Source organism: Hyaena hyaena, unplaced genomic scaffold (assembly GCF_003009895.1).
Source record: "Hyaena hyaena isolate Hyena2069 unplaced genomic scaffold, ASM300989v1 scaffold_472, whole genome shotgun sequence".
Taxonomy (NCBI): domain Eukaryota; kingdom Metazoa; phylum Chordata; class Mammalia; order Carnivora; family Hyaenidae; genus Hyaena; species Hyaena hyaena.
The window spans coordinates 1,427,363-1,444,279 of NW_024081106.1; the positions used below are offsets into that span (position 1 = coordinate 1,427,363).

Consider the following 16,917-nt stretch of genomic DNA (forward strand, 5'->3'; position numbering starts at 1 on the left):
ACTACATATTAAAAGAAAATAGAGATTAAACAGACATAAATTTTAATGGTCAAAAATATTACTAAGTTTGCTTGTGACATCTAACTTTCTAGGCGACTTCTTTCAAAAACTTCATAATATGCTTAACAGAGTTCAATAGTGTTTACATTATGCCTCATCTTTTAACTTACACAATTTAAATATAAGCATTCTGTCTTAACTGATAAGAGGTTTTGCTATTATATTGTACTGCAAGAAAAATAAAGACTTTAAATGACATGCATTTTAACTACTTACTTCTTTTCCTTTATTTCTAAACAAGCACCTCAACAGACATTTTGAATTTGCTTCCTATCTCTAATGCACCTCAATCATAAATCAGCTGAAATTTCACAAGAACAGTATAGCTGTTTTCATTCCTCATTACTACAGCTCGCTCTAGTTCATCCATAGAGATTAAGATGGAACTTCATGACCTCATTAAATCACAGGATAGATAAGGAGGAAATACAATACAGTGTACACACTTTATCTGATTCTAGGGTTTAAGCGGAGTCTCAGAAGGGGAAAAGAGAATCTACAGAAAACTTTAAGAAATAATCATTAAAACCTTCCTAAATCAGTGAAAGACAGAAGTAAAGAAAGTCAAGAATCTCAGAGAGCCATAAACAATAAATTTGAGGAAAACTAGGCACATGGTAAAACTGCTCAAAATTAAAGAGAAAAGGACACATGTTATATAAGTGATTGTAAAGTTCCCATAAGATGCCAATACCAGACAAAAGACAATGAAAAACATTTAAAGTTCTGAAAGGGGTCATCTTAGAAATATATATCCAGGGAAAGTTATGCTTCAAGAATTAAGATAAAATAAGGATTTTATACATAGAAAAAAATTAGAGAATATATATTATCACCAGACCCCATATTACAGTAAATGCTTCAGAAAGTTATTCAGACTACCTAGAAATACCATAGGATAACCAAAATTTTTCAGAAATAAATGAAGATCATTAGAAATAAGATACAAAATACTATTTTAACTGTTTTATCTTAGAGAGAAAGCACAGAAGTGGGGAAGAAGAGCAGAGGGAGAGAGAATCTCAAACAGGCTCTAAGCTCAGAGCTCAGTGTGGAGCCCAATACAGGGCTTGATTCCACGACTATAGGGTCATGACCCCAGCTGAAATCAATAGTCCAATGATCAACTGCCTGAGCCACCTACATACTCCAACTCTTAAGTGGATTTCAATACATATAAGTGTTCAAAGAAAATTAATAACTGTTTTGTGAGGTTTACATTGCAGTGTATATAGGATACTTTTGACAGCTACAAGATAAAAGATGATAGAGGAAAGGGTAAATGGAAATATAGAAATCTGAGTTTTCCATATTATATGTTAAGTTGTACCAAAATAACTAAGAAGTGGGGTGCCTGTGTGGCTCAGTTGGTTGAGCGTCTCTTGATTTAGGCTCAGGTCCTGATCCCAGAGTTGTGGGACTGAGCCCCAGGTTGGGCTGTGCATAGAGCCCACTCTTTCTCTTTCTCTCTCTCAAATAAAATAAAAATTAAAAAAATAATTGAGTGGGGGCGCCTAACCAGCTCAGTCGGTCAAATGTCCGATTTCAGCTCAGGTCATGATTTCACCATTCATGGGTTCGAGCCCTGAATCGGGTTCTGTGCTGGCAGCTCAGAGCCTGGAGCCTGTTTCAGATTGTGTGTCTCCCTCTCTCTCTGCCCCTTCCCTGCTCATGTTCTGTCTCTGTCTCAAAAATGAACTATTGAAAAAAATAATAATTGAGTGAAGAGTTACAGATCCCAATGCAAGGATGGGTAGCCAAAAGATAAACTGAAATGAAATAAAATTTTAACTATTCTTCCCACTACCAAAAAAGGCCAGAAAATGAGAAGTGAAGGAAAACAGAGAAAACAGAAAAACAATAAATTAATAGACCTAAGTTTTAACCATATCGATAGTTACATTATATGTTAATGGACTAAATACTAAAATTAAAAGGGATATATTACCAGAAGGAATATAATAGCAAGTTGCTACTATCTGCTGCCTAGAGGATACACTTTAATTAAGATTATCAAAATGTATTAAACATCAAATTGCAATTAAGTGATCTCTACTGAAGGTACATTTGAATTCTAAAGAAAATAACAGATTAAAAGTAGATGGAAGAAGATATACCATGTAAATTTAATTATAAGAAGGTGGATGGAGTAATATTTATACCAAATAAAATGGACTTAAAAATAGTGGTGACCAAAGAAAAATATTTCATAAAGATAAAAGGGTAGTTCTATCTTAAAGACATAGCAACCTTAAGGTGTCTATGTCTAATCAATGAAATTCATAATATATAAAGCAAAAATTTACACAATTAATAGGAAAAAATATACATTTTCACATTCCTGAAGACTGTGACTCCCTTCTTGATATAATTTGATCCCCACCTTGCCAAGGGCAGTAAAGAAGTAAAATAATAACCAGATTCCTAACCAGATAAAGAAAAATAATCATGACCATATAAGTTGATGCAGAAAAACAACCTTTTGACAGTATCAATATCTATTCACAATAAAACAAAAACAAAATTACTAGCAATCGTGGAATAGAGGGGAGTTTCCTTAACTTGATAAAGAGCATCTACAACAAATCTATAGACAACATCACACTTCATTATGAAACTCTGAAGGCTTTCCTCCAAAGACTAGAAACACACTAATAAAAATATGTTTGTTCTCACTCTTATTCAAGATACTACTGGAATTCTTCTAGTCAGCACAATAAGGACAAAACAAACAAAAATCCACATGTAAAAGGCATATGGTTTGGAGTGGTAAAAATAAAATTGTCCCTATTTAAAGATGGCATAATTGTATACAAAGAAAATCCCAATTAATCTACAAAAACCTTCCAAACACATGGGTTTTAACAGGCCATTTTCAACATAAAAATCAACAGTATTTCTATGTATTAACAACAAATTATGTGGAGACTTAAATTTAACACAATATGACTTAAAATTGCTCCAAAGAAAATGAAATCCTTGGATATAAATCTAACAGTACAGATCTAGGATCTTCACCCTGAAAATTACAAAATGTTGGGAAAAGTAATCAAAGAAGACCTAAATAATCGGAGGGACTTGCCATGTTTATGGATTAGAAGACTGGGCATAGGGAAAATGTCAAAACCGCAAACTGCTCTATAAGATTAGTGCAATTATAATCAAAATCCCAGCAAGGCTTTTTGTAGATATAAGTGTGTTTATTCTCTATTTTATATAAAGGGGAAAAGGATACAGAATAGCTAAAACAATTGTTTAGAAAAACAAAGTGGGAAGAGTTATTGTACGCATTGCTGAGGCTTATTATATAGCTTCAATAATCAAGACCACGTGGTACTAGCAGAAAGTAGACACACAGATTAATAGAGAATAGAGAACCCAGAAATAGACCCACACAAATAAGCCCAACTAATTTTTGACAAAGGTGCAAAGCAATTAAGTGGAAGAACAGCCTTTCAACAAATGGTGCTAGAGCAACTGGCCATCCATAGACACAAGAATGCACCTCAGCCACACTTTACATCTTATGCAAAAGTTAACTCCACATGAATCACAAATTTAATGTAAAATGTAAAGTATAAAATTTGGGGGCAGAGAAAAGAGGACAAAAAGGATCTAGGGCCAGTCAAAGAGTTCTTAGATATGACCCTAAATGCATGATCCATAACCGGAACTGATAAATTTGACCTCATTAATTAAAACCTTAACTACAAATGACTCTGTTAAAACAAGAAGAGACAAATAAGAGAGAGGGTAAAATATCTGAATGCCACAAAGCTAACAAAAGACTAGAAATTCTAGAAAATACAAGAATTCTAGGGGTGCCTGTGTGGCTTAGTCGTTAAGCTCCAGTTTCGGCTCAGGTCATGACCTCATGGTTCATGCTGACAGCTTGGATCCTGCAGCCTGATTCAGATTCTGTCTCCCTCTCTTTCTGTCCCTCCCCTGCTCACACTCTGTCTCTCTCTCTCTCAGAAATAAACATTAAAAAAATGTTTTTAGAAAATATAAAGAATTCTCAAAGCTCAACAGCATAAAAACAAAACAACAGCAACCAAAAAAACCTATTCTAATAGAAAATAATTCAGACATGAATAGAAATTTCACTGAAGAGACTACACAAATGATGAATAAACAAAGAAAAAGTTATTCAATACCATTAACTATTAGAGAACTGCAGGTAAAACTACAATGAGGTTTCACCATATACCTGTCAGAATGGGTAAAAATAAAAATAATAATAATATCAATGGAAAAGATAAAATGATACAGCCACCCTAAAGAGCAGTTAGGCAAATTCTTCTAAACTAAAATGTGTCTACCATACAACCGAGCAAGGGGATTTACGCAAGAGAAATGAAAACCTATGATCATATAAAACCTATACACCAATGTTAACAGCAGCATTAATCATAATATCAAAAAACTGAACATAAATATCTCTCCACAGGTGAAAAGTTAAACTGTAGTACATTCCTACAACAAAGAGAATGAAAGAATATTTTTAAAAACACACTTCTCTTCCAAATTCATCTATAGAGTTGATGCAATTTTATTAAAAGTAAAATTTTAATAAAAATTCCAGCAGTTTTTTTTTTTTTTTTTGTAGGAATTCAGAAGTTGATTCTAAAATTAACTTGGGGGCATCTGGGTGGCTCAGTTGGTTGAGTGTCTGACGTCAGCTCAGGTCATGATTTCAGTTTGCGTGTTCGAGGCCTTCATTGGGCTCTCTCTGTGCTGACAGCCGGAATCAGGAGCCTGCTTCAGATTCTGTGTCCCTCTCTCGCTCTGCCCCTCCCTGTCTCATGCACGCACACACGTGCTCCTCTTGCGTGCTCTCTCATAAACATCAAAAAGTTAAAAAAGATAGAAAATTAATTTGGAAATACAAAAGGCTTAAAACAGTCAAAGCAATTTTTAAAAAGAAAAATTTGTAGGATTAACTCAATCTCATTTTCAGACTTATTATTACACTACACTGTGTATTATTAACCAGCACTGTGTAGTGTTGAGATATATAGATCAATAGAAGAAAACGTAAATCCAAAACCAGGCCTCACATATACGGTCAAGTGACTTTGGACAAAGATGCCAAGGCAATTCAAGGCAGAAATAAATTTTTTTTCAACAAATGTTGCAGGAATAACTAAATATTTGTATTTTAAAAATGGTCAACTCTTACATCATACCATACACAAAAATTAACATGAAGTAGACTATTGACCTAAGTATACAAGCTAAAATTATAAAACTTCTGAAAGAAAACATAGAAGAAAATCTTCACAACTTCTCATAGGCAAAGTTAGACAGTTCACAGAATATGAAAAAGAAAACCAAACACTGGTCAGCTGGACTTCACCAAAATTAAAATTTTCTGCCCTTCAAAAACTCCATGAAGAAAACAAAAAAAGGCCAGGCATATAACAGAAGAAAATATTCACAGTACAGGTCTGACAAAGGAATTGTACCCAGAATACATAAAGAACTCCTACAACTCAATAATAAGAAAACAACTTAAAATAGGAAACTATGTGAGCAGAAACTTTGCAGAAGATATGCAAATGTCTAGTAAGCATAGGAAATAATGCTTAACATCACTAGGCATATGGAAGATGCAAATTGAAACCCCAATAAGATACCACTACATATCCATTAGCATGGTTAACATTAAAATGACAATACTAAGTGCTGACCAGGATATAAAAGACCTGGAACACTCACACATAACAGGTAGGAATGTAAAACGTTACAACTAGTTTTGAAATCTATTTGGAATGTTCCTAAAAAGTTAAACATATGCTTATCATCCAATACAGCCATTTTAAGAGAAATGAAAATATACATCCACACAAAACTTGTAAACTATGCTCATGGCAGCTTTGTTCATAATAATCAAAAACTACAAGCAACCCAAGTATTCAGCACTACACATTATAGTATATGGACACAATGGCATACTACTCTGCCATAAAAAAGCAATGAACTGATACATGCAACAACCTGGATGAATTCCAAAATTATTATGCTGAATGAAAGCAGGCACACACACAAGAGCACATACTGTATGATTCCATGTATATAAAACTCTAGAAAATGCAAAGGAAGCCATTGTGACATAAAACTGATCAGTGACGGGGGGGGGCCCCTGGGGGCTCAGCTGGCTAAGTGTCAGATCCCTGATTTCAGCTCAGGTTATGACTTCACGGTTCAGTGAGTTCGAGCCTCTCATCAGATTGGGGCTCTCTCTTCCTCTGCCCCTTCCCACTCATGCACTCTCTCAGAATAAATAAACTTAAAAAAAAAAAAAAGTGATCCATGATTCCCTAGGGCTAAAGGTCAAGAAAGGGCGTGATGTAAAAATTTCTGAATCTCAACTGAAGAAGTGGTATGTTGGGAATATAACACATCGGTCAATGTTCTCAAGTTTTAGGCTTTATATGATGCAGTTCATTTTATGTAAATTATACTTCAATAAAGCAAGTTTTTGTTTTTGTTTATTTAATGACACTCAAATGTTACAGTGACTGCCTTCAAGGAGTTCATCACCACTCCCCCAAATGTCACTCTTTTTCATGCTTAAAGGCTGGTGGATTTGCACTGATCCTTTTGCTCTCATTTTGTCCGAACTGTGTGACTTCTATTTGCAACGTGGAACAAACGTTTAATTTGTGGCAGAAAGAATCTGCAACTTATATCTCCCCTCCTTTAAATCTGAGTTTACAACCATCTAAGTCTTCCTGACAGAATGTGATGTTCATTAAAACTGCTGATTAAGCCCAAGCATGAGGCAGAAATAACATTCAGCTGGTCTAAAGTTACACGAAGTTGAAACATCTGGGAATAAAGCAACCAGATACTTTTTCTGTAGATGAAGTTAGGGAAGAAAGACCCGCTCCTGCAACATTCAAATACATTGTACCCTGAGTGGTTTAAAGGGACATTTTAAACTACCGTAAATTAATGTGATACCATGTAATTTCACAGTTTACCCACCTGAAAATAACCAGTTGTAATACACTAACTCTGCAATAAACATTTTTAAGACCAAATATCAAGACAAACTTACCGAAGAAATGATTTAATATTTTCAGCTTTCATCTCAGATACCAGGTTCCACCGCATACTTTGACGATAGCCCAGTGAAGTGGTAGTTTCTTTGAAAGGCTTAATAAACCAGCCTGGGGGGGAGGGGGCAGGGAGAGTATACATATATACATGTTACATGCATATATAATTGCTTTTAGCTTTTATAAAAATTAGAAGCCAAAAAATAGTCCTTCCATAAGAAACAGTTCATGGTGGGCTTTACAAAAATGTTCATATTAAATGCAGAAATCCTTCAAATTCTGCTCTGCAACGTAATCTTGGATGGGTTAAAACTAGTTTTATGTAGGAGAGATATTCTTTTTCCTACATGTTCTGCATCAAGGCACGGAGCCTATCTTTCTCATTCTCCTCCGGGTGGTCTAGTTTCTAGCACAGTGCCTGACACCCAAGGAACGTTCCACGACTATTTATTTAATAAGTGAGGAAGGAAGGGCAGTTTTTGCAGCGCGCTGCCCACATTCCTTGCTAGTTTTGACTTGTTAAGCATGCTTGTAAATGACACCGTCGTCTTCATCACTATGGATAGTGACAGCTCTGACCTGTCTTCCTAACAGCTCTTAACAGTATCCTGAACTCGCTAAACCTTTAATAAATGTGGATTTCAGTCACACTGTATGACGAAGGTCAAAACGCATCCCCCTGGGGTTGCAGCGGGCTGAACTCCGCGGGGCCGACGCAGCGGGAGTGCACGGAGCCCTGCCAGGGCCTCCCGGCTTGCAGCAGTCTCCTCCTCCTCCCAGCACTAGAGCCAGAAGCGCCAGCCCCGCGCTGGGGACCCGGGGCTCGTACTTACCCACCATAAATCCTGCCAGGAAAGATGCCAGCACCGCAGCCAAGCACATCCAAAGGTAGAGTCGGCCCCTGGACGTCGCCATGGCTCCCTGAGGACCGAGCTTGGGGGGCTGGCCAGAGCTGGCCTCGAGCCTGCGGACCAACAGAGAGCACCCAGGGGGAGGCGGTAAGCGCCCGCCCACTGCCTCCGCCCTCCAAACCAGGCCCCAACAACTCGTGGCACGTCTGGTCCTCAGGGGGCCTTAAGGGGAAAGAGGCAGTCCCGCAAGGGGAGGAGACAGAGGCTCCCCGTTGGCAGGAAACTTCCATTCAGTTGATCCTGTAGAAACCGGGACAGTCGGCTGTGGGGGGATGGGGAGGGGGTGGCTGCAGGGAAAATGTTTCCTCAAGAACTCAACTGTCAACCTTAAAAATAAAACTGTTAATCTGTCAACAAAAATGGGTCCAAAATAGCACAAAATTACAATTCCAAACAAGCCACGCTACAGCAAAACCTTAGGCAAGCCAGGAGAACCAAGGGGAGTAATGCTCTTTTATGGAGGGGTGGGAGCACTTGGGCGGGCTGTTTTAAACAAGTCCTTTGGAGTAAACTACGAGTTTTAAGTGTAGTGGCTTTTCATTGGCTGAGTTATGACGGTCTCTCATTGGCTGAGTAGTTGCTGGGGGAGGAGAAAACCTTCCTTGCTTCTGCTGGGGTATCCCCTTACAAGTACATCTCTTCTTGGTATCTGCAATTGCTGAGGAGTGGTAAGGTGTAAGAGCTTCCCTTTTCTGGCCTCCCCATTCCATTTTAGTGAAGTTTACCTCTATTAACTTTTACATTCTTCTCTTTGATCAAGATCTTTCCTCAAAAGCATCACTGATCAAGAGTCAGGTTTTCCATATTTAGTGGTTTTGTCCCTTGGGGACAAGAAGGACCTTTCCTGGTTGTCATGTCCCATGTCTGAGGGAAAGTACATGCCTGTCAGAAGACACTAAAGGCCAAGTGGTAACAGAAATTTGGAGGGAGAGTGCTCAAGCACTTCCCATTCAAGTCCGTATCTTCTCAAGGGCATATGCACCGGAAATCATCTCTGAAGCACTGAGCCAACATCACATTTTTTAGTACATCGTTTATGCAAAAGTTGGACAGGGAACAAAATGCAACCCTTAAAACAACTATACAAAGCAAAAGCAGTAATGTGACAATTCCAAATTGTATGATCACTCTCAACCAGGACTGTAGGTCAGAGAGTAGCCAACTAAAAGGTTTATTGGCTCTTATTCCATCTTAGGGGAGCAAGGTTCTCCATATGAAGGCAAACCTGGAGTCATGGAGGTCTCCTAGAAGGAAGGCCCCTGCTTAAAACAACCATGAAAGGATATTAGTGGGTACAGCAAGAGCACACTGAAAGAATTAACTGAATGCATCTGGAAAGATACAGTGCAGGTATAAATATGAAGCCGTAGCTGATGAACTTTTTGCAAAACTTCGAAGATGTTCTAAAACAAACTGGAAGCAAATATGTCATCAGTAATACAGACATAAAGTTGTAAAATCAGAAACCACAAATGTGGGTTAGAATCACGAGTCAGTAGTTCAGATGAAAGACTTTTGTGAATTCTGAACCTTAATAATCCATCAGAGAAAGCTCAAGGGATCATGATAAGACGGTTTCCAAAAGGCCATGAATGGAAGAACAGGTTTCCCCCTTTTGCAAGAGTTTGCAAAAGGCAGACAGAGCATTTTCTTTCCATGAGAGATTGAGCAGCAGCAAACGGTGAGAAAAATGACGACAGGCCTGGTCTGAGCATCTTGAGAAAGCTGTCTTGTCAGATGTTGTCTGCTTCAACTCCAGGAAATCTTTACTTTCAGGTCACCAGCTGGTGTGCAGTTCCAGTCAGTGTTTGGTGTGTTTTTTGCATATGTCACATGAATCCAAGAATCTGTTCCCTGGAGTTTAGTGGCCCAAGGGTTGGTTAGCAGTTTTTGATAAGGGCTTTTCCAGTCAGTCTGAAGAGCCTCTTGCTGGAGGGGTGTATTCCAATAGATGAAATCTCCAGGTTGCAGAATACCTGAGGTCTCCCAGGAGTACATGGTGAAAAGATTGCTCTACCAAAGCATGGTTATGTTTAATAGAAGTAATTAGGCCTTTGCAATATTAAAGTAGATCTCCTTTTATCAACTGTGAGTCAGAGGAGGCAGGGGCAAAGTACACAGGACATCCGATGACCATCTCATCACTGTGCTTCAAAGGATGAGGGTCTCTGAGTCCCAAAGATAGGGGATCTGAGATTTAGAGGACCAACAGCAATGCTTTCAAGGTATTTGGAGGGTTTGTACAAACTTTGCCAACTAGTGCTATGAGTGCATTTGACTAACCCGGAGGACTGAAGATGGTATGCAAAATGGAAGTTGTAAAACTGGCCAAACAGCACAGACTTGTTGAAGCACCTGACTGGTAAAATGAGCTCCCGAATCATTATGAAGGTCAAGAGAGGTTCCCCAGGGAGGGATGATCTTTTCTAACAGACTTTTAGCCACAAAATAAGCACTGGGCTATCTACAAGGGAAAAGCTTTGATCCAGTGAGAAAATAAACCATAATTAAAACACATTTATATCCATGAGACAGGGAAGCTGTAGGAACATTTGTGTGAACAGGTTTTCTTGGATTATACTTTGGGCAGGTGAGACAAGCAAGGTAGGTAGTTTTTGCAGCCTTTTTAATATTTCTCCACCAATGTTCCCAAACACTATTAGTCTGTCAGCAGACCAATGGTTTAACACATGTACTCACAATAGTTAGTAGTGAGAATTCTAGGACTTCTGGCAAGGCAGGATTGTTAGGTCTACACCAGAGTTATTTTTTATTTTAATTCAATCAACATCTATTAGATTTACAATATTTTTCCCTCTCTGGGGACAATTATTGGATATCTCTTGTCCATATTTCCAAATCATCATTTAAGAGAACATCCCTTTCAACCATGACAGAGGTTTGGGTCTTGGTTTCCTTGAGAACTGCATTTTGATGGGAATATCAGTGAGGCAGTTTCCTTTGGGCTCTAGGAGTCCAGTCAGGAAGGCCCAGGAAGCTTACTGATAGCCAGAGCTGCCTACAAAAAGTATGGCATCTAATAAATTTTAAACATGGAATCCATTTTTTGTTTTATTCCCATTGTTGGTAAGGAAACTTCATTGTTTTCATAACATTCCAAAGTCATGAGCTCCCCAAAGGCACAATATCAGTATAAATGTGGTTTTACCCTTGCCTAAGGGTAAACGCATATGACTCAGACTGTTAGGCCAAATCAGCCAAAAGTAAAAGAGCTCACTCAATGACTTCCAAAGGAGTTGCAACAGCATACCCAACACGATATTTATCATTTTCATCCTTTAAATAAGAACCATTAGTAAACCATGAAAAATCTGCATGGATTAGAAGAGTTTCCTATAAATTGTCACAGGGAATCAAAAGGTGATCTATCATCATTAAGCAGTCAGGAGGAATTTCCTCCACGATGGGGAGAATAGCAGGACTAAGGGTATTGCAGGAGAAGGGTCACCTAAGGAGGAGTTAGCAGGAGAATGTCCTAGGAAGTGAGACAACTAACTGAAGTGTTGAGTGTGATGAGAATTCAGAAGGGCTTCTGCTACATGGGATACAGGGTGGTTAGAGGACACTGTCATTATTTCTCCCATGGCCTTAAATAAAAGGGCAATGGCAGGAATGACTAAGGCAAGGGGGTTATCCCCATTATACAGGGTCCAACTGTTAGTTATCATGCCCTATTGGTTGATAGTACTTCTCATATTTTTGGGTGAGTATTCTATGGTCAATTGTTTCTCTCTCACATACGAAGAGGAAAAAAGGAAGTTGATAAGTAGGATGTCTGAGGACAGCGGGCTTTATTAGGCTTTTCTTTAAGGTCCCAAAAGCTATGTCATCATGATCTTTCCAAATAAAAGTGTCATTTTCAAATTAAAAAATACAGAAGTTGAGCCCTAAGAGAGAAGTTTGGAATCCAATTTCAATAGTAGACAGTCAGTCTGAGAAAACTTCATAAATAGCACCAGTTTTAGGTTTTGGGAAGTTCAGGATGCCATGAAGCCTACCTGGATCCAAATGTAGTCCTTGTTCTGAGATAAGGTACCCTAAGTATCGAACCTGAGTTTGAACAAACTGCATTTTTTCTTTGGAGACTTTGTGCCCCTTTGAGGCCAAAAGTTTTAACAGATGGATGCTGTCTTCCTGTGAAGAGGTGTGAGAAGGGGAGCAGAAAAGTAAATCACCTATGCATCATAATAAATAGAACCTATAGAAAAGTTTATATCATCCAAATCAGCCCTTAAGGCTTGTGAAAAGACTGTGTAACCCTGCGACATTACTGTCCAGGTGTATTTCCATTCTTCCCAAGTGAAAGCAAAAAGATAGTGGTTATCCTTATTAACAGGAATACTAAAAAATGCTCTGCAAGTATGGTGAAAATTTTGCTTTCAGTAGGAATGTGTGTCAGGAGTAACAACGTGCCAAGGGGCAACAATGATTATTATTCACAGGCCCTGGGCTAATCTCCAACCTCTACCATTGGGTTCTCTCACAGGTAAAATAGGGTTATTATAGGGATTAGTGCAGGGAATAATGAGGCTCTCAGCCTTGCAATCTTATATTATGGAGCTGTTAAGTTGATTAATAAATATTAACTCTGAGAAGTTTTGAAGGATTCATTTAAATCTTGATGGGAAGTACACTGGACTCCACCATTGTCATTTGGAGATTTTGTCCATAAAGAGGATGGATCATGGTCTCCAGACTATGCTATAGGGACATCAGAGACAGAGCAAATAAAAGATGTCAAAGAGTCATTTAATTTCCCAGGTTGGTTATTTAGATTACTATTGTCAAATTCTAGATTTCCTCCTTTTGGGAGAAAGTAATTCCAGCATAATTATTTCTAAGAAATCTTGGCCCAATAAATGAATAGGGGTGGAGGAACTAAGAAGAAAACTGTGTATCTCACAAAAGGCCTAGATAAAAGGAGAGACAGACAGGCAGATGTTTGTTGATGTTTATTAAAGACCCCCACCTATTTTAACTGTTTTAGTACTCTGAGACAGAGGCTGCTTTAGAGCAGTGGGGGTAAGCACTGGGAGTGTTGCTCTGGTGTCAATAAGGACAAAGAGTGTGGAGAGTTCCCACATTCCCAGTGTGGAGAGTGTTTTCTCCAAGCCAATTAAGAGGAGCCCCTGTAGTTCCTCTAAGTACCGTCATTGGGAATGAAGAGGACATTGGAAAGGCTGGCTAGGGGGGCTGATGGCACCTGGAATGCTTAAATGTGTAATAAGTCCTTTGGTCCAATGTCCTGGCCCTTTGCAATGCTGCCAGAAACTAGGAGTGTTTGGGTTCTGTGAAAGAGCCTTTGATTTCCAAAACTAAAAACTGGAACTGTAGCCTTCTTTCTTTTAGGTGACACATCTGGGATATGAACAAGTTAGTTTGCCAAACTGACTAAATCTGGAGTGGACAGAGTTCCCCATTCCATCAAGGTTCTTTTAACTTAAAGGGAAAGATCCTCTTTCAGTCTATTAATAAACAATTAAATGCTACCCAGGTGGATTCAACATCTAAACAAAGACCAGAACTTCCTTTAAAGACATTTTAGAGTTGATTGTAATAGATATGAACAGGTTCACCATGTTTTTGTGTACAAACCTGAATTTTGTTGTCATCAACAGATTTACGAAAAGCTACTGTAATTGTTTGGTGGAGATTTCCAGTGAACGTTCAAGCATTTTGCCAAAAGTTACGGGCTTATTTTTCTATATCCCCTTCAGGATGTTCCCATTGAGTTAATTTTATCCAATATTTGGCCTGGCCCTCACCGACAGGCATGTAGACTGATAGAAATCTGAAAAGCCAAGTTGTACATTTGAATAACTATGCTAAATTCTTCAGCAAACCTAAAGGGGTCTTCAGTCACTTTAGGAAACTATGGCTTAACATTCAGGTCTTCGTCCAGGGAACATAAGAAATTTGTAGTTCATTTAGATCCTCAGGAAACTTAAATTTATAGGGGTGGATTTTAATACATTCAGGAGAGGAAGGGCTGAGAAGGGATTCAGAGGAAAAAGGAAGTTAAGCAAAAGTATTAGAAGGGAGATGGGGCATATATATAGGAGGAAAGGCTGGCACAAAGGAATAAAGGAAAACACTACTGAAGGAAGAGCCCGTGCACAAGGTGGATGCCAGGTGTCTGGACACAAACGTGGGGGAGTCCTCAGAAGCTATTTTGATTCCATTGTTTGCCTCAGTTAACTCAGAAATAGTCTTTCACAAAGAAGCAGCCTTAGGATCCTAAAAAACATTTGGAAGCTGCAAGGTACCAACGAAATAGGCATCCCATTCGGGTTTGGTTTGGGTTTTTTAGCTGTGATTTTCTAACTGCAGAAATCAGAAGTTCCCCCATAATTGTCATTAAAGTTGTAAATTACTTTTGATTAATTAGTCCATTTAGTTAGAAATGCATATGAGGAGAGACCACAGTTTTTAAACATAAAACCAGCTGGCATTCCAGAAGGGCGGGCCTCCTCAAAGCATTTTGATGGCTAGGATCTTTTTTTTTTTTTAAGAAGTGTTCCCTACAGCAAAAAGAAAAATTCCTAAATAGCACAGTTGCAATAGGAACTTCCTGGATCCAAAAAGAAGTCTCGCCAAAGACCAGCAGAGTTCCAAAAGACACAGCCTGGTTCCAAAGAGGAGTCGGACCAAAAGCTGAACAAGTACTCTCAGAAAGGGCAAGGCCTCAAAAGAGATTCCAAACGAAGCCTGTAGAGATCATTACAAACACAGAGAGAGCAGAGACCAAATCCAGGAGAAAACTTACCCTCCAACTCCAGGGTCGGCAACAAAGCAGTGAGCTCAATTGGCTCTTTGGGGTCTGGCGCCTGTTTGCTCAACTGCTCTGCAGTTTTTGGGGGGTCTTCTCGGGATCCCATATCTGCTCACCAAGGAATGTTAGCCTTAAAAATTAAGCTGTCAGTTATTTCACTAACAAATACGGGTTATTCGGGAGTTGTAGAGAATTCCAGTTCAGGACATGCAACTCCCAGAGAATAAAGAAGAATGTTCTTTCCTAGGGGTGGGTAAAGGGGGGATGGAGAGTGATAGCTGTTATAATCAGACAGTCTGTTGGAGTAAACTAAGAGTCTGAAGTATAGTGGCTTTTCATTGGCTGGATTGTGACAGTATCTCATTGGCTGAGCTGTTGGGGAGGGGATGACTTTTCTCCTTCCTGCTAGGTCACGTAATAGGACTAGAAAGGTTAAGTCTTTCCTTGTTAGGGTCTGCAACTGGAGATGAGTAGTACGGCATGAGAGCTCCCCCTTCTGGCCTCCCCACTCCATTTTCGTGAGCTTTCTCTTTATTAATTTTCACACTCCTTTCTTGTGTCTTTGCCATCCCCATTCAATTGCTGAAGTTCAGCAGCAAGTGCAGAGAAGTACTGCTTTTCCTTCCCTGTTGATCATCCTGCTGCCACATTCTGTCCTACGTTCTAACTGGTTACACTTGGGAAGCATTTCTGATCCAGACTGCTCCACTATAACCCATTAGTTCCTTAACACACGCATCAATGTCAAAACTGAGGAGACGGAGTTCTTTTGTCCTCCATTATCTAAGCAAGGCCCCAAATTTCCATAATTCTCAGTTTCTTTTTCTGTACTGGAGTTTTTCCCTACCTTACTAAAATACTGTAGGTTCAAATGAATAGGATTAACCACTGTAAGTTCCTAGCACCATAATGAACAGGAGGTTCTCAACAAATGGCATCCTCTCTGCCCTCCCTTTTCTATCAGTTATACACCATTTCTCTTTAAAAGTGTTTAGAAGGTTTGCAAAATGGTGATCTTTGTAAATAGGGCTTCTGCATCCATCCATCTCCTCTTCTTTTTTTTTTTTTAATGTTTTATTTATTTCTAGGGGAGAGAGAGAGAGACAGCACGAGCAGGGGAGGGTCAGAGAGAGAGGGAGTCACAGACAGACACAGGCTCCAGGCTCTGAGCTGGCAGTCAGCACAGAGCCGGACGCGGGGCTCAAACCCACGAACCGCGAGATCACGACCCAAGCGAAAGTCGGACGCTTAACCGACTAAGCCACCCAGGCGCCCCATCCATCCATCTCCTCCTAAAGGAAAATCTTTAGCAATTCATGACTGAATTCCCTGTATCCAATCAAAAACAGTTTTGCAGCCAAATCAAACATGCCTACTGAGTAAATAATGGAGACAGTACATCTACAGTTATGCCTCCAATCTTCTTTTGGAGGTGAATTGTTAGATTCACTGATGATCTTAATTAAGACACCTCTTTTTAGTCCCTGCAAGTGGTCAGAAGAGTCTAAATCCATTTTTGTTGCAATGTAATTGCTGATGGATATACCGGATAGACTTTTTCCTTGAAACTTTTGTAGAATCCCTGAGAGTTAACTTTGAACCAAATATCTTTAGTCAACTAACCGATCTCAAAATATTTGTAACTCAACACCAAAAAAAAAAAAAAAAAAAAAAAGGCCCACAAATGATCTAAGAATGGACGGAGGACCTGAATAGACATTTCTCCAAAGACAACATACAGATGGCCAACAGACATGTGAAAAAATGCTGACAATCACTTATCATCAGGGAAATGCAAATCAGAACCACATGATTCTCACACTTGTCAGAATGGCTAAAATAAAAAACAAAAGACATAACAAGTATTGTCAAAGGTGTGGAGAAAAGGAAACCCTTGTTCACCTTTGGTGGGAATGTAAATTGATACAGCCACTATGAAAAACAATATGGAGGTTTCCCAAAAAAATAAAAATAGAAATACCATATGATCCAATAATTTCAATGCTAGGTATTTGCCCAAAGAATACGCAAACACTAATTTGAAAAGATACATGCACCCTTATGTTTATTGTAGCATTATTCACAA

At 38.9% G+C, this 16,917-nt stretch overlaps 1 protein-coding gene across 4 annotated transcripts in view; it reads right to left on the bottom strand.

The window, feature by feature from the left end:
- Nucleotides 1-15,078, bottom strand: part of NAALAD2 (N-acetylated alpha-linked acidic dipeptidase 2) — a 60,195-nt gene extending 45,117 nt beyond the window's left edge. For 2 of the 4 annotated variants that reach the window (XM_039254225.1, XM_039254224.1), the window contains exons 1-4: nt 14,826-15,078; nt 12,058-12,193; nt 7,961-8,091; nt 7,127-7,238 (exon numbers count right to left, since the gene is read on the bottom strand). In XM_039254225.1, the coding sequence (XP_039110156.1) occupies nt 7,127-7,238; nt 7,961-8,091; nt 12,058-12,193; nt 14,826-14,937 (491 nt within the window). In that variant the 5' untranslated portion in view covers nt 14,938-15,078. Of the gene's footprint in view, nt 1-7,126; nt 7,239-7,960; nt 8,092-12,057; nt 12,194-14,825 lie in introns of those variants that run through there. The other 2 variants (XM_039254226.1, XM_039254227.1) reach the window with 2 other exon arrangements.
- Nucleotides 15,079-16,917: the final 1,839 nt, after the last annotated feature.